The 24914-nt window shown below is 41.5% G+C and overlaps 1 protein-coding gene across 1 annotated transcript; it reads right to left on the bottom strand.

Annotated features, from left to right (window-relative positions):
* Positions 1–13344: 13344 nt before the first annotated feature.
* Positions 13345–24826, bottom strand: tamalin (trafficking regulator and scaffold protein tamalin). The gene is made up of 8 exons (XM_079274321.1): positions 24550–24826; positions 21993–22045; positions 20445–20499; positions 18548–18650; positions 17096–17189; positions 15673–15739; positions 14518–14584; positions 13345–14283 (listed from the first exon to the last, which is right to left on the bottom strand). Exons 1-8 carry the CDS (start codon positions 24745–24747, stop codon positions 13790–13792), a joined length of 1131 nt encoding a protein of 376 aa, XP_079130447.1. The 5' UTR covers positions 24748–24826; the 3' UTR covers positions 13345–13789.
* Positions 24827–24914: the final 88 nt, after the last annotated feature.

The raw sequence follows: 24914 nt of genomic DNA, 5'->3' as shown, positions 1-24914 counted from the left end.
AGACCTACTCTTGCATAAGACAACTGTACAAATTGTACAGGGAGTGGGGAGAACAAGGGGTTAAAAGGAGCAGAAACAAGTTAATCCAGCAATGTACTAAAGCCATGTTCCAAAGATAGTAATTTGGTGTCCCTATAATTGTGTCTATAGAGGGAGGAAAGCTTTTCACAATCAGGTGCAACAGAGAATGCAGGCCACACACACATCAAATAAAAATTGTTAAAGAAATGGTGAATATTTTAATGAAGGGACTCAGTTGTCTGTCGCACTGGGATCCTCGTTCTTGACGTCTGTTCACACTCATAGCTGCAAAAAGATCAAAAGGTGTGTGGCTGCCATTAGCTTCGTCACCGAACTCTTGGATGGTACACATTTTTGGCTCGTGAGCCGTTGGCAGTAGTCTAATGGACTGCAGTGGAATCTAATAACCATCGCATAGTTTTTTTTTTTTTTCCTGTGATGTCATGCCAGCAGTGGCTGAGCCTCCCTGCTGCACAGAAACTGATTATCTCATCTTGGTTAGACACAGGGCACATTTTTTGACTTCAACATCCTTTGGAAGCAGATTCATATGAAACTTTCAGAGTTGTCACTACAGTAACAGTTGTTGGTCCGTTGTTGGTCTGTCTGTGTTTGAGTAAAGGCTGACGTGAGCGTTTCAACGTTCTGTGACGTGCAATAAATGTGGCCTCTATGTGCAACTGTTCTCCCACACATGCACACACCCACTGTACTTGTTGTGTATTATCACATGTGCATAGCCAGAGCTCAACCCACTACCTGTTGCTCCTCCAGAGTGCAATGCGAAATCGTGCAATGAAAATGACCTTATCTTAAATATATAAAACGATAATGAAAACCAAGCCTCGCAGGACATTATAAAGCAACACCACTCCATCCATAAGTCTGTTTTGGGACTTGCAGATAGATTGGTGTCTGATGTAGCTCACATTCTGAACCTAAAATATCAGCATCTCCATCGGGAACTCCAGCATGAGGCGATCGTGTTCAAACATGCCGTGGTGCACACTGCCGTCTCAATGAGCAGTCACAGATGTTTTTTATTGGCTAGATTTTTTGGAGCCTTGCAACATGATATGAAGTTGTGTACGTGTGTGAATCTGTATTTATTCCCCTGCATGTTTTATTTACATGTGCACTTGATCTAATAATCAGTTGTTCTTATACGTTGTTGAGTGTCCTAGAAATATGGAAACACCTGCATGATGTGATGCAATGCAATGCAAAAGCCTTGATAAATACTTAAAAAGTTTTAGTGAAGACTACTCGAATAAGCGGTGTATTTTGAAGGTATTTCAAATATTTCGCCAATTTAATTTACACAATGACATTGGCATGAGATAATAATTTGGGTTGCAGGACTCTATGATGAGATTACATTCTCAGTCATGCTTACGATATGATTAAAAATACAGAAAATAGAGTGAGAGAACTTACTCTGGTCTTCCATTGGCCCACAGGAAACTAATGCTGCTTCCTGCTGATCATGTGACTTGTTGAATGACCCACATTTTTAAAGGGGAGTAATCTTTCAGGGTAACAGGACTAAATGAAAACCTGGGTAATAGATTTATGATGAGAACATTTATTTTATGGATAAGTTGGAAATAGTGTGACACAATAATATAAAAAAAGATTTCTGAAGGATTCTAATCATGAGTAATGGTGACGTGTAGTGTTAGAGATGAGAAGGGTGAAAATCCTATTAATCCTTATAAGGTTTTACATGATGTATCTTCAAATTGCAATTAGGACAATGTGCAGGATACTTTGCTTTATAATATAATGTATTATACAGATACTTTTCATGCATGTTTTGCATATAATGTCCTGGGAACAGAAAAGGCACCAAAGGGTCCTCATGGTGGCACTAAAAGGAAAAGTTTGGTGTTTCGATGATAATTGTGAGGAGAGAGCTGTCCAACACATTATTCTAAAATCTCCAATAGGTGTTAATGATGAATGAAGGTGAATTGATTAAATATAATCCACCGTCATTCATCGTTTTCATGTTTTTCATGGCCACTTGTGTCCTGTGTGGAAGCATCTGCATTAGTTATATTTCTCCGCTGATCATTCGATTAGCTCCACCAGGAGGTAATGAGATTGGTCATGTGTGTGCGTGAGTGAGTGAGTCTGCATGTGTGCATCTGTCTGTCTCTCCGAGGCTAATCCATAGATTGTATAAAAGAAGTGGGCATAGTTACTGCGAAGTCACCCACTGGTTTGCTTTTTTTAAAGTCTGATGAATTAACAAAGTAAACTCACAAATTAACAAAGAATAACTCACATGAGTCAATAAAGGAGCCGGGGCAGACAGCTGCATAGAATCAAATGAGAGCGTATCTGATTCCAGCAGTGGTCGTTGCAGACACACCTGGTGAAGATGCGCACTTTTCTTGTTTCTCTCTTTTGTATTTCCCCAAAGGAGACAATTGACTAAATTATATCTGTGACAGCGTATCATTGCTGTGATGTATCTTAGACAGCTTTCAATTTATGGCACTATAGACGAAAAGCCTAGCAACTACAAGAGAGAAACATCATAAAACAAAAATGATTATTTTGTGAAACATAAGAGAAACGTAAGAGAAACTGAGCAAGTATTGTTCGGGATAATCCCTGTCTCCTTCTGTACCACAATATGGAATATGTTGCAAAAAACAGACCATAAAATTCACATATTTGAAGAAGCTGCTGCACCAACAACGAAAACATGACGAGGCCTCCTTGAGACTCTTCCTCTTTTTTTGACCAAACATACCAGGCAGTTTTCCGTCACTCTCATGTTCTATGACGTTGAAGTCACGACTGTCAGGTTTCACTTACCAGTGTCAAATGAAAAGAGGATCAGTCACATGTGAAATATATTCGACATACAGATCCTATAAATGATGGTCTAGGCTTCTCCTCCATGTTTCCTCTTCATAGCCTTTACTCTCCTTTTGTTTAACTCTTTGTTATATATAATATCCATTACTATGTTTTAATCAGCTGTAACAAGCTATAACAGTGTACTGTGAGACAATGTATTACTTCAGTACAGGAGCAAATTACATCTTATCCTTACTGTCTGTTGCCACTTCAGAGTTCTAAACCTTTGCTGACGTTTGCACCAAGGGGGTCAGTTTCACATGCTCTTCATGCTCCATCTGGTGGAGCATGACATTCACGTCTGACTCTCTCCAGCAAAACTGGCCGCCCAAAAATATCTGGCCCGCCAGATTAGTTTGATAATCGGTAGATGAAACTATCAACAGTCAAATTGTCCATTGGGAAATGTTTAGAATGAATAAATAAATAGATTAATTAATGGCATATTAAATCGCCTAATATTGTGTGACCATATATGTTGCCATGGCTTTTTAAATATACACTTATACAAATGTTTAGTTTTACCTCCACTGTGATTATCCAATACACAAACAACGTGGCTCCTAAATGCACCAAGCCACTAGGTACCAAATATCATTTATTTTTACATTCCAAGCTTATGTTACGGTTTTCAAATAAAGCTTTGACTGTCTGACTTTTGGACTGAGACAATCAAAGAGACAAGGAACGCCAGAATATGTCACGACTGTTGTATTCTTTAATGCCGCACAAAACGAAGACATCGGCACACAATTGTTGTTGTTTCTGACTGTCCTACACAACATAACCCCACGGGGGAGCAGTTGACTAAGCAGTTATAACAAGAAACTCTGAAACTGTCACAATTTCCAGTTGTATTATGTTCTGGCTTGTCATCTAATGGCTTGGAAAAAAATTGTCCCAGGGCCAAACTTACTTGACCCCTGTCCTCCAGGTTAATATAGTTCATGGTCTTGTTGACACACTTGTTGCAAAAATATAGCTGATCTAACAAGAAATCCCACTTGGAATTAGATGCAGTAGGACCACCTACATAGTCAAGTGTTAACAATCCACATTATCGCAGTGTCCCAGGTTTGATTCCAGCTTTGGGACCTTTGATGTCTCTCTTTCTCCTCCCATTTACAGTATCTGTGACTGATATGGTATATTACATTGTTGATATTGATGCATTTGTAGCATACAAAAGGTCAATTTGACTGTTGTAGCTAGTTTACTGGTTTATATACACTACAGTGTCAGTTTGGTAGGTTATTCCAAGGTTCCAAAAAATATAATCGTGTCCCATCCGAAGGGTCACAAGATAAATCTGAGGGGATGCGGAATGATTAATGAGAGGAACGACAACAACGTACGATGCATGGGGCTGGAGAAGTGAAGGTGGCTCACTAGTGACACCACTAGTGTAGTGGGGTAGAAATAGAAAGCAGCATGAAATAAAAATACTCCAGTATAGTCTCTCAAAATTGTATATTGGGTAAAATAATTGATTAATGTACTTTACATTCCACCATTGACTAGAATACATCGGTTCTTGTCCGTGCAGACATTTACATTAATTCTGTTATTCTGGTTTCTACAAACTCTTACAGAAGTCACAATTAAGAGCCACTAAAACCTGTCTGTGTGACAGCATGCTCATTACATTAACATTGACTTTTAGGTCAGGGTTGAAATTCAGCTGAATGTTTGGGAGATTCACTGGTGTCAATGTTGCTGGCCATGAGTCTCCTGACAGTTTATAATTGTTTCACCTGTAAAAACCTGAAAAGGTATTTGATTTTAAAATGAAATGGGTAAAATGTTGGTTTTCACATTGATGTGAGCACTGTAGACAATACAAGTGGACATGACTGATACATCTTTTTCATAAAGACGTTTTGACACAGATTAATAATGGCTGAATCCCATTTAGCTGCTTCAGTTTCTGTCACTGTCACACATACAAATATAACGAGGACGTTGCTAATGTTATAAGTAATACCAATGATTTTCCTACTATAGCAAGTCAAGATTTCTCCTGCAAAAATGGCCGATCCTCCAAACAAAAAAACAAACAAATGCAGTATATGGAGTATTGTTCAGGAAGTGAAAAATTACCGAACCTACCTCCTCAGACACAAATTGGGAAAAGTTGACAATTTACATAAATCATCTTGAATGATGCTGAACAGTAAAATAAAAATAAATATGAAATATCTTGACATTAGAATGTACCTTTTACGCCTATTACAAAACATATTCTGTATTGGACACTCGTCTTTTTAGCACATCCTCAATGAACACTTAGCACAGAAAACAGTTTGTGAACTGATTAACCACTGGAGGGCAGCATCCTGACACGATTGAATATACTGGACAAACAAACGCTGCTCAAACTTGTTTTATAAAGAAACAATTGGCTGGATATTCAGCAGATGTAAAAAAAAACAACCAATTTTAGCAATATATTAAGTAATACTAGTTTAGTTAATTAGTTCAGATCCACTGAATTGAAAGGAAGTTGTTTAAAATAATGGATGTAAACTCATCATAAATACTAATGTGAGAAACTAATCAATGGACCATCTACATACTGAACTAAATCCACAAACTCAAGACAAACTCTCCACAGTAGCCGTCAGTGCTGAACAATAACTTTCCTTCCAGATTACATGAAGCGAAAATGACGCAAGGCTTGGCTGTGCTGTCATCAGAGGCATTTAATCACAGCGCAGTTTGAATAATGAGCACTGTCTTCATGCTTGTCGACGTCGCCCGGGTGGACAACATCTTTTCTGTCATCCGTTTGCAGGTCACAAGAATGTCCCCCTTTGAGCCTTCCCACTCTCACATTCCTCTCTCATTGACTGCCCACACACACACACACACACACACACACACACACACACACACACACACACACACACACACACACACACACACACACACACACACACACACACACACACACACACACACACACACACACGCTGGGCTGCTGGACAGTCCAGCACTGGGTTCATTCTCAGGGGCCAACCTGTCCATGTCACTGGAGGACAGTAATTGGAGTGAGAAAGACAGTAAGTACAAGTAGTCCTCCGAGGCCTAATTTGCTAGTAACTTTGGATCACAATGGCCCTTTAACTTCATGGTAAATAGAAACAACTACAACCCAGCAAGCCCAGTTATACAGTTGGCAGTCAAAAAACAGGAGAAAGTAGTATCTGCTAAGAGTGCAATCCTTACTCATAAAAAAATATGCAAATTTAAACAAGCACATCATTTTGACTTATTCAAATAGTAATAGTTTAAATAGATCTGCTCATAAGATACTCTTCTAACGGTACAATGGAAGTAAAAATGAATAAATAGCCACTGACTATGTGGGGGAAGAGTACTCTGTAAAAAACAGTTAACTCACCACACACGTGCCCATGCCTTGCACATACACAGAGGAAGAAAGTTTAAAATTAAGAAAAGTGCAAAAAATTTTAAACAACCACACACTGTTATGGGACAGAGGGAGGTGCACGTGGCCTATACTCGCCGCTGAAGCCTCACTCCACTCACGTGTCTGATCCTAATAAAACACAAACAACAACAAAAAGATCATTTCACAAGATCCTAAGAATCACAAACTACCATCAGATTAAGCAGTAAACTCCTGGGAGAAACCAAAAAATACACAAAGAGGGTAAATTATTCCAGTTATAGGAAAACACTCAGGAAGCATTACGTGAGGCCCAAAATGACTTGGTTAAGCCAGAAAGCTAGTATGCAGCACGGCCAACACCTCCAGGAACTCCGTATCTCCTCACAGGCCCGCGCGGCCGCCGCGGCGGGCTGCTGGTGCTTTTGTTTTGATTCCTCTCCAGGCCTGGGACAGTAGCCATCAGTGACTCACACATACTGACTCTCGGCTGACTTAGGCCCCTTTTTCATCTTCAATGAGTTTCCTCTTGTTTTTTCCAGATCCAGTCCATGGATGAAATAGCAGTGTTATTGTCTCAAAGTTTCCTGGACCTGTTCAAGGTCAGGAGCCAATTGTTTAAAAGTAAGCAAGGGTACTTTATAAAGAGTTTGTGTTTGCACCGGGGTTGATTGCACTGATGCAAAGTGAAATCCCCAAACAATACAAAGCCTCGCTTGTCAGTACTAGACAGGGATTGAAGAAACGTTGTAGAGGGTGGAAGAGAAATGTCAGCTGTTGCAGCCACAGCTGCCATTCAGATGGAAACGGAGAATAGCTTTGCCCCAATGTGCTTATGTTTGGTCTCTTTTCAAATCACAATGAATAATTCCCCGGTCTCATCGGCATGCACAGTACAATCACTTTGGTGCTGAATTTAGCCCAACAAACTGCTCTCACACTTAACCGAAGACACCAAAGGAGGAAACAGAGAGTCATGTGAAAATGACAGGTCTATAGGTGTTAAAGATTGGACGCAAAAGAGTGAGGAATGTAACACTGACACAACCGTAGCTCTAAAATGATTGGAAAAACAAAGCACAGTAACATGCTGTGGGATGTATTCTAGTAATCATGTGATCTAAAACCAAATGGAGAAAGAAAAAGAAGAAGAAGCAGCAGCCGACAAACCACACAGTGACAAGACAGACGCACGAGGTTCCTCCTTTCCCCTGTACGGCTAAAACAAAAGTTGATCAGTTCGAGTCGTTTAAGCAAGGTGATATCACAACTTGCGGACTCTCGTCTTTCATAGTCGTCATTCGCGTGTCACTATCCCCCTCAACGCTTCTTTGAGTTCAATATGAAGTGTGTATGTGTGGCTCATCATCACCACAGATGAGTCACTTCTACCTTCTTGGATTGAGAGTAAGTAAGAGGCCTTTGAGGTGGAGAGAGTGTGGGCAACAAGTGAGAATATTTTGAACTGCGTCAGATAAAAGCAACTCTGTATACCATGAGCCGACTCACTATATATATAAGATACTCAAAGTCAGTTCAGACCACACCGTGTATCAATTTCAGATGCTATGAATGACGGAAGAGGCTGTTTTTGTGGGCCATCATCAAAAAAACAAAAGTGAATTTCAGCTTAATATCATCATTGTGTTTTCTGGGAACATGGTACAGTATCTCTGGGCTCCATCCTCTCTGTTTTCCTGGAGCTTGTTTTTGAAAAAAAAAAAACCCCGGTGAGTCAACATCCTCTCTCCTCTTGGACAAAACACCCCTGCGTACGGCATTCCTTCAGCCCAGACACTCACTGCTCTGCAGCATGAGATTTCATGCTGTTTTCATTTGCTCTGACATGGTGGGAGATGACGACAATATGCTGTACTCGCTTGTTGGCTGTACTGTTTCATCAGTGTGGATGTGGTGGTTGTAATTGCTCAACATACCCTGGAAAAACAACAAACATTCAGAACAGGGTGATCTGCACCACTTCCTGTCTTTGGAGACAGGAAGAAGTTATACCGTCTTCCTCTTTCTGTCAAACCACGCGTGCATATCTACTGGTCTGCACGTTGTTACACACATCTATAGTTTTAGAGCTTTATTTCAGTCAAAGAAGTGATGCCTTTTTAAAAAATATTTCGCTGTTTCAATTTCTGGGAAAAGGTTTTAAACTGAAGCCACACTGTTTAAATATATAACCCCATGACACTTCCTGCCATTGTATTTGAGGACTTTCTCTTTCTTCCTCACACTCACAACTGTCAGAGGTTTTATATAACAGCATGTCATTCCTTGACCCAGAAGCGGTGGTTCAGAAACAACGTGGTTGGTCAGTGGGACTAATATAGCAATATATATATAATAACAGTAGTTTCACGCCAAAAACATTTTAGTATTTCATATTACAGATATTACTAATTTGATTTCCCCCGTTAATTATTTTAAATAATTTGGAAAAAGTCTCTTTATAACTACAAGGAACTGCCCTTAGTAGTGAAAGAAAGACATTTGCAGATTTTTCTACATAGTTTAGCTAAGTAAGTTAGCTAAGTAAGCTAAAATCCTGCTGTTGGTTTACAAAGCACTGAATGGTTTAGGGCCAAAATACATCTCTGATCTGCTGCTACCTTATGAACCATCCCGACCCCTCAGGTCGTCTGGGACCGGTCTACTTTCTGTTCCCAGAGTCAGAACTAAACATGGAGAAGCAGCGTTCAGTTTTTCTGCTCCACATATCTGGAACAAAGTCCCAGAAAGCTGCAGGTCTGCTGAGACCCTCAGCTCATTTAAATCAAGATTGAAGACTTTTCTGTTTGCTGCTGCCTTTAATTGAACCACGTTCAATTCATATATTAATCAATTTCCTGCATTTCTGCATTTTCCGACTGCATTTTAGTTCTTACACTGTTTTTTAATGTTTTAATGAATGTTCTTGTTTTTAAATCTCCTTTTCTGTGTGTGTGTGTGTGTGTGTGTGTGTATGTATGTGTGTGTGTGTGAGAGAGAGAGAGAGAGAGAGAGAGAGAGATAGAGAGAGAGAGAGAGAGAGAGAGAGGATCAGACTGGAAGTGACTGAACGTTGGCAGGTGGTTCCTTATCTGACTTTGTGTCAACATAAAACAAAAACCCGTTTAATAACTGAGGTGTATCGTACACCATATGTAGCCTACATCCACTGTGTAGCCTACATGTTTCACAACTTGAGTAAAATATCTCAAATCACAGACAAATACCTTGAAAATGATTACGGTAAATTTAATCCAGATTTTGTTCCTGATCTAATGTATTACTGGAGCTTTTAGAAGCAGGACATAAAAGAGAGAGATAGATATGCAGAGTTTAAATAAAACACAGTCACATGTGTATTGTATTAAGACATCTACGACTACTAAGCCTACAAATGAGTCATTCATTCATTCACCCCTAAATATACACTGATACTTGCCACATGCTGCTGTTGTGTTTGCTGTGTTAGCCTTCAAGCTAAATGGTCATGATTGTCTGACATATGAGCAGCACATGGAAATAAAAGCACAGACTATTCACTGACAGAGACATTCACACCTGTCACTCGCTTGAACAGGAAATACATATACCGGTAGTGTGTGTGTGTGTGTGTGAGGTTACGTCAGTGTATGTGTATGTGTCGGGGGGGAAGTCATTTAAGGTCTTACTTTGTAACTGGAGATAGCCACATGAAGAGATATGCTGAATAAAAAGTGTTGCTCCAGTAACTGTAAACTTTTGTTGACCCTGTAGGTCTGCAGTGACTCCCCCCCACCTTCAAAATGAAAACTAACAAAATAATAGTCAAAATAATAGTCCAATGATGCATCAGAGGCTGAGACACCCTGGATTTTAGTCCAAAACATTATCCTACAATTCCCATAATGCAACTCATTATGCAACATCTTCTATTAGACCTTCCATGTTGCATACTGATGCTTGGTCAGGACCGGGAGGTAACCTGCTGTTAAGTCCTTTAAACTTAAGTGTTACTACAGTTTTGGACACTGTTCAAACAGTAGTAACTGTAAAAACCAGTTAAAAACCTCCTCAGTTACACTCAAATACTCATCTTATCTGCTTCATCAGGACTGTGTGGGTGTTTGTTTGATCAGATTTTATTGATAGCACCTTGCAACAGTTGCAAACAAACCACACAACTGCCATCAGATATTGATTCACACATTGAACTGTAACTGGAAATATGTCAATACATCCCTTTTTTCCCAATTAAGGGCCTCACTTTCAACCAGCAAAAAACAACGCACACATGAAAAATCTTTAATGTACAATAACCAAAAGACTTTGGAAGAAAATTGCTCATGTTGGACCTCATCGCTCCTCAAAACATGTTTTCAGAACCTTTAAGATATTCTTTTATATGTCAGCAGCTATTTTTTACATCTTATTGAATCTTATTAATCAAGCACCATGCGTGTTGAAATGTGTTTTTGGATCTTGCAGCGACTGGAAAACTTTTTATGGACTGTATCTAGGGTGGTTGATAAAATACAAAGCTGTCCAGCTCTTAAATAAGAGGTGACTGAGATGTCCATAACGAGCTGCTGGGTGGAAATTATGAGCAGCAGTGTCAACAAAGAAGGCTGTAAAAGCCACAAAGAGACAATATGACCGTTAACGTATCAGCTCACTGCTGCTGCTGGGAAACAAAATGCAGAATCTTTACCTTAGATACTGATTATGAGCGTTAGTGTACTGATTCACTCAAGTCACGCTGGTAAAAGTAAAAGATTATTATTGTCCATATATTTTGACCCTGAATATGTTAATTCTCACCTGTTGTCTCTCGAGGCAGGTGTCCAGCCTGGTGTCGTGCTTTCTCCTTTAACGGCACATTACCTGTTCTCTCTCTTTGTTAAACACACACAGGGACAGACGAACATGGAGATAATCACATGCATGCTGTCTTTATTCAACCGTTGTGTTCTCTTTAATCTCTTATCTTTATGGTGGATTTCCGTCACATTTTTCGACCACATCCTGTGCCTTGACAGTCCACTCATTCTCCTATATCACTATCAGGCACAACAGACAACGGGCCTCCCACACTTTAAGACACCACAACTTTTTGAGGAATATTTCTGCTCGACATGGGAATATTTCTTGCGTGGGAATAAGATTGGTGGTTTTGTCTGGTGTCTTTTCTGTGCATGTGTTTAAAGATGATGCAAGTGTTGAGCACAACCACCAAACCGCTTACTTCATTTTAACAAACAAGAACATCTGCACTGATCCATTCATTTGACCAGAGGCACTAACGGCCCATCAGAAACTGTGACGCACGCCATGCTTTGGAAAGAGCACTCTGAGCTGTTTGACCACAGAGGCTCAACTGTGTCCTGCAGGGCCTTCTGCTTCCTCTTCTCAAAGCTTCTCATTTCACACCACTGACTGGCGGTTACAGGACCGGACTGGTCGGTACAGTTCTTTTAGTGTCTGAAGACTGCAAATTCAGAAATCAGTCCAACCTCGGAAGTTAGCGTCGCACTGGGTCCCGAGACAAGAAGCCAATGGGACTTTTCCCATTGGATTATTGCAGAAAACGAGCTCTTTGGCTTTCTTATCCTGCATTATGCTCAACAAAACCAAGGAAAGATATTTTCACTTTTGTAAATCAATTGGTCGGTCGACAAAAAATGAGCAAAAGCAAAAATGCCAAACATTTCATGGTTGAACGCTCTTGGTCATACATTATTGTGGAGTTTTTGGACATTTGATAACTCTAAAATATGGTGTTTACCGTTTTCTGATGTCTTATACAATACGATTAATTATTTGCAGCCATGATCTCCATCTTCTCTAAATTACGGTTCTCTCTCTTTTAAGCTGTCTTGAGTGAATTTGTTGTTGCAGTATTTTGCTTTTAGACACCAGTATGTCATTTTGTTGATCGTTTCGTTTTGAGAACACCTGGAGAGAAACTGATTCAGCCTTTCAGAACTAAATAAGTAATCATACTTGGAATAGTGGGGGAAATCCACTCAGGAAGCAGACACTGACCTCCATCTGCAGTTCAAACTCAAAACAGACTGCTGCAAAACAAATTCACCGCATAGTCTTTGGATCAACAGTGGTGTTTTAGCAGTCAGGCAACATCCAAACATTTGAAACAGTATTATTTGCTAGCCATCCCCCCCCCCCATACTAATGGTCCACTGGGTTAATTGCTGAGCATCCCCCTTGTTTAGGCATTGTCTCTGTTAAATGGCCCTTTCAAACATTGTTTTTAGTGTACCATCATCTTGAATAATTGTCCCCTCGTTATGCATTCTGCCCATTCGCTCTAAACCCATGTTTCAAGCGCCGGCGAGCTTGCATAACAATCCCTTAGGTCACCCCCTCCCTGCTTTTCCTTAATGGGCCCACGACAGTCGGAGGGCTCGGCTCTAACACATGGCCACATACCGTCGCTCACCATCATCAACACTCCTGACGCATCTGTGAACGAGCGGCAGAGGACAAAAGAGATCAACGCTGGAGAGAGTGACCACCATGACCTCATGGGTCAGCTGGGAGCCAGGAATGAAAAGACTCCAACCAACCCCCGTCACACGCACGCACGCACGCACACACGCACACACAGGGTCAGCATTCGTTTGCAGGAGCTGAAAGAAAGCGGTTGCGTTTGGAATTTTGGGTCATGCCTTTCTCCGCACATTCCTCACTATCATCCCAACAATAAGCTGTGTCATAGCCGAAACAACAGCCTCCCTTCGGGATACCTCGCACCACAAAAAGCCTCAAACCATCCGAGGCCAGACGTTCACCTCCAGAACTCGAGTGATAACATTCTTAAACGGAGGAAGAGTTGTGGAACCTTGACGGCTTGCTATATTTAAAAGTATCACATGGAGTAGGACACATCTCTATAGGGGAAAATTACAAAGATATTGTGTGTACACTCGAGGTCTGAGTGCTAATTTAAGTTTTGCAGCTACAATTCCCACAAACAGTTGTGGCTTGTGGAATAAAAAAAGCTTTTCTTACAAGGTCTGCACAAAATAACGAGTAAAATCTGAAAATTACACAATTTATTTTTAGGAACCTTAGACGAAAAAAAACAAAACAGGATAAATTTGAATCATCTAAAGTAGATATCACAGTTGTCTCTTACTAAATGTCGCGTTGCACAGTGACAAATCGTAACGGTCATTTCCCTCAGATGTCAAAATAAAAGTTGGTGCATGCAATAAAAACTGAAATATCCATCATTCTGTACAGTTACATGTTAAAATAAATAAATAACTTAAAGAACAAAAAGGAAACAAAAGTTATTTACAGCTGTGAAACATTGAGGGCTATAACGTAGCCACATGATCATTGGTCAAACATGGAGAAGTGCAACTGTATAGCCATACACTTTGGTCTCTGCTTTTTTCTTTGGCAATTTAGTTCGACAAGTCAGTGGTGCTTTTAAGTCTTTGGGTCTGCAAAGTTGAGGTGAACAGCTCCGTTTGCTGCTCACAGTTTGCTCTCCTCCTCCTCCAGCGGTCGGTTCAAGCCCGGGATGAACTTGAGGAGGCGCCTGCGGAAGCTCTTCTGTTTGGGCTTCCTCTGCAGCGAGTTGAATCCTCCCTGCTTCTCCCCTGAGGTGGACGACGGCGACGAAGATCCCCTCATGTAGCTGCGAGTGCTGGCGCTGCGGGTCAGCTGCGTCTTGGCTGTCGTGAAGAGCTCGCTGGCCGGTCGGAGGCGCTGCTGCTGCGGCGGTTTCTGCTGCTCTCTCTTTTCGTCTGCGGTGGCGCTGACCGAGTCCACGCTGCGGTCCACCGGGTACATGCAGGTGTGGTAGAGAGGGTCGTCCTCGGTGGCCGTGCTGAGAAAGCTGGCGCTGCTGCTGGTGCTGCCGGTGCAGTGGAAGGCTCTCCGAGTGGCGGGGCTGGGAGTGCCGAGGCTGCCGTACACCCCTGCTGACTCCAGGGACTCGTAGACCGCAGCGTCGCTGAGCACTATGCCTACAGGAGAGAAGGGCAGAGTTAGGATGGTGGACACATATTTAACTAAGTATCAATGAACACAAAGGCATGCAGGAAACGATTCAAACAGGGGATTTCGTAGCTTTGGAACATGTGAATGTTTGTTAGCTTGTTAGAATGTTGTATGTACAAGCATGTAAAAGCAGCATTGACATTCAGTGGGTTATCCTGGTGAAATAAAGGAAAATGAACGAATAAAGACATAAAACCTACCATGAACAAGCCTCTGCTCCTGCACCATCAACGACCGATATTCATCCCATTTCTCGTGAAGAGTTTGCTACAAAAGCAAGTGAGAGATACCGGTATGTTCAACGATCGACAACAGAACCACAACAAACCAATTCACGAAAAATGACTTTCACCATGGAGAAAGTTGTGTACAGTTCAAAAATGATGCTACAAAAGGTTCGCACAAGTTCATTAACACTATGATGGGTCAACGGTTTGCACTAACTTTTCAAAGCAACAAAAAAACAAAAAGCCATATTATTCGTGTCGACACTGCAGGTGCATTGGCCACCGTTACCTAATATGTCAAGGGGACAGTATGCGTCAAACAGAAAAACTGTACTGACAAATACCAGGAAGTGCTTCAGCTAACAGGAAGATGACATACCAGAGGGCTTTCCCAAATACCACTAACTGACATGCAACGTCATGAATATGATTGTAACCGTTTTTTTCTTTACCAGGGTACCATTTGTGGGGGATGATTTTGAAATATTATATTCACAAGAACATATCACGACCCAGAGTGGGCCGATAAAAACTGCCACGCCTGTTTATTCAGCTGCTGAAGTAACATTTTTAGAATAATTGTGAACTTTAATAAAACAATTTCAGAACTTGAACTTAACCACTGCATATGCAGAAACATTGATTATTTATATACTCTCTTGCCTTGTCCTTTCCTCTTTCGGACACGTAGAAGATACGATCATTCACAGAAAAACAAAAGGTTCAATGCTAATTTAACATGCTAAAATTAAGTCCCTCCCCCCCTTTCAGTAACATGGATAGCACCACTAAGTGATGAATAAATGTTGTTCCTGCGTGTTGAGCAGAAGGTTAATCTTTAAAACGTTAGATTAGTATCTCAGAGAGCAGCTGTGTTGCAGCTCTCACACACTGGTGGATTAGAGCGGGACAGCTGCTGTAATCTCCGGGAGAAAGCTGGCAGCTTTTTAACAGCCACGGGTTTGAGAATGTCTGCAGAGATCAGTGAACTGTTGCTGATGCAACAGGTGGTGCTGTGGGGGAGACAGGTGTGGATGTGTGTGTGTGTGTGTGTGGGACATACACAAACAGGCGGATTCACCGCTGACAAATAGTGAAAAACTGCTGCAGCAACAGTAAACCACTCACCTTCAGATACTGCCGCCGGGCTTCCAGCTCCGCTTTTCGGATTGAGTCACTGTAAACCGTCTCCAGCCTTTAGGCGTAAGACCAGAAGGCAATAGAGTTATTCGGCGTAGCGGGAAGAGCTTATTAAAACAACAAGGGTAGCAAATAGCGATTAAAAAACAAACCATATGAAAGACTCGTTTCATCAGACGAATGAGTCTGGTGTCAAACAGTTTACAAGAGACGGGGAAGGATAAGGAACAAACACAATTTCCCCTCAAGACACTTTCGTGAACCAACTTCTTTGAATTACATGAGTGGGTGAACGACTTATGGCGCTCGTTTTCACTTCAACAGTTTACACAGACTCCAGTCGTGAGAGTAATTTGATGATGTCAGTCTGTAAAATCGGTGCCTACTCTGCCACTGACGCGGTTCACCTCACGTTTTTAGCAGCAGCTCTCGAGGCCTCGCTAATTGTCCTTTTAATCTTTTACAAGCAGAGGAGGAGGATGAGGACGAGAGTGTGGGTGACAACTCTTTTTTTTTTTAGCTCAATAAAATGAAGTAAAACAGGACATTTAAAAGAATGTTATCTCAGGATTTGGACTTCTTTTCCCCTCATTCTTCACACAATAATATCCGGCGCTTTTCATGTGAACAACGGTGTGAGAGACGGTCTGAAAATGAGCACCATTATCCCCATATTCCCTCTCTGTGCTGACCGGCTTTTCACCCTGCTTGTGGCCATTAATATAAATATTTTAAAATGTTTATCCTTCTTTCCAAGCAAAACCTGCCTAATCTGTGAAATGTCAATTTCTCACAGCCTGAGGCAACATTTTCCAATTGCTAACTTTGACTGACCGACAGTCCATAACACAAACATGCAAATGACTAAATATATGAAGTTAGAAGGAAGTCCTCACATTTCAGAAGCAGAAACCAGCAAATGTAAAAAAAACGTTTTGCTAAGTTACTAAACCAGTGGTTGTCAAAGTTGGAAGAACTCATTCCTACGACTTAAAGTTTTATTAACTAATCGTTAAAACTCGAATTTGATTGATATAACAATATCTAGAACATGGCCCTCCTCTTACTCACACGTTTCTGTTGCTTTTAGACACGTTAGACATCGGGCTCTCTATTTTGAAGTTAATTGAGTTGTTTGCACAATGAGCGTCACACGTCCCTCTTGTAATCGACATTATGTTTTCCTTTCTAACAGCCTAGTTCAGCAGAAAAGTCTTGTTCGGCTTTTGTTTCCACACAAATCAGATTCTTCCAACTTCCCGTTTTCAAATTGTCAAATTGCTTCCAACTTGCTGTCAAATCACATCTTTGTTTCAGCACTAGATTAAATGGACCATGCTCATTCATGAATTAAAACCCGAAAGCATCACTAACAATTAACAATGATTGAGTCAACAATTCATCCGTGTACCTGAGTCTGTTGCCGCACGCCCGGATGAGCTGAACAATCTCCTTGTGCCGAAATCCCTCCACGGTGGCCTCGTTCACACTCGCGATGGTATCCCCTGAACACACACACACACACACACACACACGTCTGTTAACCAGCAGCCTCCAGGATGCACTTCAATCGACTATGGCTTGAATTACTGCAAGATGAAGCCAACTGAGGCTTGTTTGATTCCAAATGAAACCTCGACACATGTGCAACACAAATGTGGAAGCCGCGTGCAGTCGTGGCACACGGCTCGTTAATGAACTGAAGCTGATTCCAACGTGTTAAAGCCTTATTTGTTTTCTTTATCTGCGAGACTCTTATTGCTCCGCATCAGACTTATTAGATGTGGTGTGGACTCTCATGCGTGACAGGAGCCTTTATGAGGGTTCAGCACAAAGCCTATTTCCCCCTTTCAAAAACCACCGCCTATTCCGCTTCATGCGCTCATCGCTGTGTTCGCAGCGAGACACAGGGAACAATAGAGCGAGCATGTGAGGAATGTCGGAAGTGAAACTGAAGTGACATACGCAGGTTGGATGAAGTAAGGAGGCGGAGGATCACCTTCCTCCTTTTTTTGGCACACTGATGGAGACATTAACGCTGAGAGTCATGAGTTTTAAAAACCTGAGGTAATCGAGTGCTGCAGCGGTGACATATTTCTGTAGGCGTCGCCCTGGTTCCCTCGACAGAGAGCCAATGGGATTATTGGGGGGAAAAAGGTTCTGTGGCAAACAAATTTATAGGATACTTAAAGGTTTTGTTCAGCAAGATAATCTTCACACATGAACAGCACTTTTATGATTTTGGAAGCATGAATAGAATCACCAGAATTAAACAGATAACCAACCACCACTAAGCTAAAGGCGGACTCGTGTTCAGGTGATGACATTTAGTAGTCTCATTTAGCAACCGCCTTTTTAGAGACACAGAAAAGCTTCAAAATTGAGTGACATATTTATACAAATTCATCTCACTTTCACAAATATTTCTACTTTTAAAATCACTGTTTCACGCAGTTGTTTTTTAATTTTATTTAAAGATGCACATAAGGAAACAATTAATGTTTGCTAATTAAAATAACGCTTCCTTTAAAACAGTCATTTTAAAGGTTGTCTAACCTTATTGACTATCTGGCACATGGGTGAGAGGAGCTGGCAAATACGTGTTGTTTTGTTGACTGGAAAACGAGCAGACAAACAGTTAAATATGTACTTCCCTAAACAGCCGGCCTGAAACACCCGAGTGCTTTTGTTGACGTATGGTACGCGAGCGTCAGCAGGCAGACACAAAAAAAGAGAACGAGCTGAACCAAAAAATAAAATAAAAAATAAAATCCTGACACGCTCATTCCCCTCATGTCTATTACGAGTGTTTGCCCAGGTCTAAAATAAGTCCTCCATATAAAGAGGAGAAACACAAACTCACCAACTTTAAGTCCTGCCTGTTGGGCCGGGCTGTCATCGTGCACCTTGCACACAAACGTGCACATCTCCACTGAGTTTTGGTCTTGATGGTGCAGCCCGTAAGTCTGAAAGAGACACAACAATAACTCTGAAAACATTCGAATACTTCCTTCTACTTTATGTATAAGTCTGTCTCACACAATGGGATTGATGTCAACAGTTTTGAAATAACGTGGCCATACACAACACTAGACCGATAAACCACTGAACTGAGGAAGCCGTGACAGACAGGGCAGGAAGGCAGATCATATCACTGAACATGCAGACGTGTGAAGCAACCGTTTGGTTCTCTTGTCAGACTGAACACAAACTGCTGGTAGACTTTCAACATTAAAGAACAGGTTCACATATTTAAAAAAAGTACTGATATGCCCACATTGTAATTATTCCTTCTGAATGCAGTTTGACTGTAAGAGATGGGGGAGAAACGCCTCTATTCTGTGATGAAATATACTCCAAAGTTGCACTAATGACAAACGTTCAGCTAAAAATATGTTTGAGGCTTCAGCAGAGTTAGTCTTTTTGTGTTACAATCCCTTTCAAGAAAACACATGATGAACCTTTTTTTTTTACTTTCTGTTTGTGTCACTACAAATTTCTGTCCTTGTGCTCAATCAATAAAGGCGTATCTTATTTTAAACTGAACTTAGGAATGCTTTTTTCCAAGTATTTCGACATGAACAATAAAAAATGTATTTAGGAGGGGATCTCTTGGACTGGGGGGGGGGGGGGGGGGACGATGACAATAACACTCATAACAAAGTTCTCAAGCTAACAAGATACCACCTCCCTTATTATGCATCTAATATTTTGTTGTCTTGGAAACCTTTTTATTGTTACTTCCACATGTATTTGCATGCAGTTCCTTGTTTCGGTCCCCATTGTCTCTCTGCAGAAGGTCAGACCACTGCAGGCCACAGATAGACTTCCCCTCGTCACGCGACCATCAGTTTGTCAATACGCGATTGAAACTGTCGAGTTCCGTTCGCCCAACAAACAAGCTTCAACGTTTCCATCGGCTGCACTCAAGTTGCTCTTATTCAAACATGGATCCAACTCGGAGGAATGTCTTTCATGGAAGATTTGTAATGATTCAGATCTGCCTGGCTCATTTTCATCTCAGCTGCCTGAAAGATAAACATTAACCACGCAAATATCGTTGGAACGCAAATATAAAATTTGCATGCTGGATCCTCAACTCCACATTGGTGTTAACATAACAGGTACTGAGGGAGGGAAGGCTTCAAAGTCATCTCTCTCTCTCCCTCGAACGTCAAACTGGCCCTCGTGATCTCACTTCCTCCTGGCCACAGGCGGGCAGGAAGGGCGCGAACCTCCGTCGAAACCGTAAACAGAACAATACGTCTTTTCCTCGAAGCAGTTCCCCACTCGCAGAAAACTCCAAACAAGCCATATCAATATTGAACCATTTCAGGAAGCTATTTAAAGAAAGGGGTCCGCATGACTGAGCCGACATTGTGAGGTTGCGGCGCTTCAAGGCGGCCGAGGGAGATCGAGGTCAAATGAAGACGCGTCGGCTTGCTGAGAGTGCGGCAGGTATTACATGGGAAGCGTGTGAGCAAACCACACTGCTCAAAATACAGACGCTGGGAGAAAACAACAACATTTCTTCTCTCAAGTCATGGGACTAACACTGATGCAGTTATTTGACTGATGCGTGACCTTTCACCCCCGCCAGAGCAGGCAAATGCTGGGATTAAGAGATTTACAGGATACGATGGACACAAGTTTCAGCATCTGTTGACAGCGATGTGGCCGATCAGGGAAATCCTGTTAAATGGCACTTGAGAGGCTACCAAATCCCCCCCCCCGGTATACAGCGCTATTAATCCTCTTACCTGGATCTCAAAACCAAACGACTCCTCTTCATTTTTCTCCAGGACCACCACCTTTCTGGAACGGGACAGAGATTTTGTCATTTTATATACTGCAGCTTTCACAACTCCTTCTCAGATATCCAAAAAAAAACTATTTTAAAATCAATGTGAGCTGTGTGATGAAGTGGCAAATCTATACAGGAAAATCTATTTTGAGACTCAGTTGATCGTTCAAGGTATTCTTCAAGCAAAAGTAATCTTGTACATTTAATGGTTGCAGCCGTTCTCAAATGTGAGAAATTGCTGCTTTTCTTGAACTCACAATTAAAAGTGGCATTTTACATTGTAGACGTGAAGTGGTGCATGTTTACATGCGATACAAAAGTCAAGAGCAGAAAAAGCACAAAAGGCATGTACCGTAATAAATACGGAAAAATTGATCAGCGACCATTTGGGTAGTTAATTAGTCGTGTTAGTAAAGATGTAAAATATTCACTGGTGTAATTGTAACCTGAATATTTTTGGGTGTTTGATTGTTGGTCGGACAAAACAAGACATTCGATGAAGTCATCTTAGGCTCTTGTGTTTGGCATTGTTCAATTTTTCTGATGTTTTTTCGACCAAATGATGTGAAGAATCGGTGGAGTTACACTTTAAATCAAATAAATCTGGGATTTTATAGCCTATCCGTCAGCTTTTACGGCTCATGGTAAAGATGATATTGACTAAGACTAATTTATAAAACAGCGAGGATGAAAAGGAGGTCAGCAAGATGTTTACATCCATCTCTGGATTCCTCTCTTCCATATCTAAATTGCATTACGAGAACACTCTTCTGGCTGCACAGGACTTCTTCTGTGTCCGGCAGCATCTAGACGTCACAGCTAAACGTACAGTACGGCGGTCTGTTGGGCCCGACGGACGTCAACACAGCGTCTCTCACGACGGGGCAGCAAAACATGAAAATTCACGACGACCCTCCATGAATATCGTGCGTAACAATGGCTGCAATCATTGTGGACGGATGTTTGAATGAGGGCCTTTCACTGGGATGAGGAGGCTCACTTGTAATGAAGAATGGGACGATGTAGGATTTAATAAAAAAATAACTCAATAAGTTGATCGTGGTGAATTTCTATTTTCGGGATAATGCTGAATATCCTCACGTGAGTGATCGTCTGGCTCGCTATCATAGACGAGAGAAGTAATAAATAAAGCCTAATTCAAAATTACAGGAATGTTGCCATTTTTAAAACATATGTATGTATCCTGTGATTTATGATCGATTGTTTTTCAAAAAAAGAAAAGACGTGTCATATCTGTGACCCACTGACAAATACTGGTGTCTTACCTATATCTTAGGTAAAGCGATTCCAGTATGTTTTAGGGTCATTTTCGACATTTAGATGATTTATCGAGATGTCAGGAATCTTAATTACTTTGGCCAGGATAACTGTAAAAAACTCTCGCCACATGCCTACTTGTGATCATTCTTAGGAGGAAGAAGAAAAGATCAGCGTACAGACAGAAGAATCTAGAGTGTACGCAGGTAAATGAGGGAGATTGTACCTTTGTGGTTCTGGCGTCAGTGTTAAGGGTTTCCACTTCTGCAGCCCGCCGCCCTGCGAGGAGAAAACGAAACAAGACATGAAGCGTGGCAGACACCTGCGTGAGGTTAACGCAAGATTACTCATGGGGGTTTCCCCCTCCCCCCCCCGAAATTTCCCTGACACACCTTCTGTAGGCTACACATCAGTGCATCAGCCGGTTCATCGAGTCCTGAAGACGCACACGTGCGTCGTTTGTTGTGTTTGTCTTTTCAAGCCACTCAGCCATTACGCCGGTGTGGGAACTTCAGAGGCGAAACCAGAAATGAGTGTCCGGCTGTTTGTTTACTTCACACAGCCACAACATCTTCAGAGAATCTAAATTTAGCCTCAATTTCACACAAACTCTGCTGCCTTCAGGCCCTCAAACTGTTGACCTGTGTGAAACTTTTAGGTCGTTTAGAGCAGTTTGTACAAATTACAGCCTATTAAAGAAACAAATAAGACACTCTGGGCTAAAATAACTACCACAATGACTGCATTGAGTAAAAACTCAAGTCAACAGCAGGTCAGGACTTGGCCCTACCTGACTGTATAAATAAGGAAGGTATCTGTCCAGAAGGCTCCACTAAATCACTTACAATCAATCCTCGTCTGTTCCAACTCGATCATTTTCAAATGCTGCCCCGATGAAAGGCTGCTTTGTGCTACGGTCTCTCTGCGCAGTAAAATGTTGCTTTCTTTATGTCCCAACACTTACAGAATTGTCCCGCTCCCGTCTCAATGAGTGCATTTATTCCCAAATACCCTCGGAGGCCGACGGGGGCGGCTGGAGCGAGATCTCTGAGCCTGTGTGTGCACAATGCCCTGTTGTAGCCACTGCACACACTATGCATGTAGGTTTGTGGATAACTGTGCCTCTCCTCACTGTACACTGTCACACTAGTCTGTTATCAACTGCTTTCCCACTGGCGGTGCCAGAAACCCCAAAAGGAAGTAAAGATACAGAGTTGTATAAAAGCTTTATGAGGGACGCAATAGTTCGGAGAATGAGCCAGTTGACCCACAAGCCACGCAAACTTTAAGCCCGTTTTATGCAACAGCGGCTGAAGCTGGTGTCATTCTGGACCATCGGAGGAGGGGAACGTCAGTTCCTGCATTTCGTTGTTCAATTGTGGCTTCACTGATCCAGGCTAGCATATTGTTATCATGTTAAAACTTTTGATTTGTTCGTCTCGTATGAAGCAACCTTCAGTACGCTCTTATTTTGAAATAAAGGCAATATGGAACAGAGTTGGAGTACTATAAGTCAATCTGTAGTCAATCTGATTTCAATATCTTATCTTTTTTTTTGTATTCCCTATGTTAAATTACTTTATAATAATTTTGGTCTTTTGACAGTCAAAACATTTTATTTAAATTTGTGTCTTTGTGCTCATCCCCATATTGTATATTGTCGCAAGTATTAGTACCACTTAATTGAGAAAATTAAACGACACCAACTGTTTTTAATCGGTTCTCAATTACCTACATGTATATAATCTTTAAAATCATATCAAAGTCAATATATTTCCTCATCCGTCAAAGGAAAGGAGTCATCAGTCTGTGAATTAACCAGAACTTGTTGCTCCTCGTTTGAATCTGTTCTCATATGAAGCCCTGGAGTACCTGACCCATCATAAATCAGAGCCAGCGTCTGGGTGGTCCACACTTGCCCCTGGATGTGCTTCTGTTGACCTTTAGTGAAGATGCTCTCTGGAGATGAACAGTGAACCAGCAGAGCGTCCCAAACATTTTCAGATCAAGAGTAAGGATGGAACGATTATAAAAAAAGACCACTCACAATAAGTTGATCATGGTGAATTTATATTTTCTGCATAATCATGAATATCTCCATGAGTGACTTGAAAAAGCTGTCTGGCTCGCCATCATGGTAGAGAAATTAAAGATAGAGCCCGATTTAAAATAGGACTTTTATTTTGTATACTTGATCTATGCAGGAGGACCTTATATATGAGATTGTCTGTTCACTGAACAAAGATGTGCCCCCATCTGTGCTGAGATACAAATATTTGTTTCCCAAAGAAAAAGGTAAAGTAAAGTTATTCCAGTGTGTTTAAGTGACATTTCAAGAGTTTTAAGGATATGTTGACAATGAATCGCAATTATTCTGGTCAGGATAATCGTGGCATGACATTTTTTATATTGTCTAATCAAGACTGACAACACTTCACCTCTCACTGCATCCGACAGTTAAGATAGTTTTCTTTGAGATAAAGCAACGCAAAGCCCATGTGCAGTCTTACAAATGACCTCGTCCTTCTGCCAGGTGAAATAATCACGAAATTGAACACAAAAAAAAGGTGCGTTTTTGCTGAGCTGGTCATCTTGTACATCATGTTAAACAACGTCCACTAAATAAGTCAATTATTTGTCTTAAAAAAACTTGATATTAAACAAATGTTAAAAGTTACTGTCAGCGTGCAGCTGTTAACTAAATGGATCAGTTCGGACTACTTGACCCGAATGAATGAGGGCACAGGAGAAGGTACCACTCAGCAGATAAACGCACTTCTTACCTTCTTGAGGTTTCTGGGCAGCGTCCCTCCAGAGTAAGCCAACGTCTTGTAGTTGTAAACCTCCGAGGGGTTCGTCGGTAAGTCCACAGTCCTGCAGCTGTCGGACTTTGACGAGGGGAAATAAATGTCGCTGTCTCGAGATGCGGGTCCACTCTCTGGCCCGCTGGAGTTCACCTTCTTCAGCCTCCTGAACGTCATGTTGAGCTCATATAAAGAGTGGTGGCAAAAGTTGCGGAAAAATTGTTGTCCTCAGAGAAGAACAAGCCGCGAGAGATGCGGACCGAGCTGTGAGCTTCAACGTGGAGCCAACAGCTACAATGTGACTTGAGAGTGTTTCTGTTGAAGAGGCTGGGGGCGGGGACTTT

This window comes from Melanostigma gelatinosum, assembly GCF_949748355.1.
Source record: "Melanostigma gelatinosum genome assembly, chromosome: 8".
Lineage (NCBI taxonomy): Eukaryota > Metazoa > Chordata > Actinopteri > Perciformes > Zoarcidae > Melanostigma > Melanostigma gelatinosum.
This window is presented reverse-complemented; position numbering and strand designations above follow the sequence as displayed.

What these genes read in the sequence shown, in the direction of transcription:
- tamalin (XM_079274321.1), bottom strand. Translation starts at nt 24,747, where the DNA reads ATGACGTTCAGGAGGCTGAAGAAGGTGAACTCCAGCGGGCCAGAGAGT. An exon ending in CCCGGCGGCAGTATCTGAAG is followed by an intron (nt 14,585 to 15,672) that starts GTGAGTGGTTTA and finishes TTGCTTTTGTAG; the next exon opens with CAAACTCTTCACGAGAAATG. An exon ending in GGAGCAGAGGCTTGTTCATG is followed by an intron (nt 14,284 to 14,517) that starts GTAGGTTTTATG and finishes TCTCTCCTGTAG; the next exon opens with GCATAGTGCTCAGCGACGCT.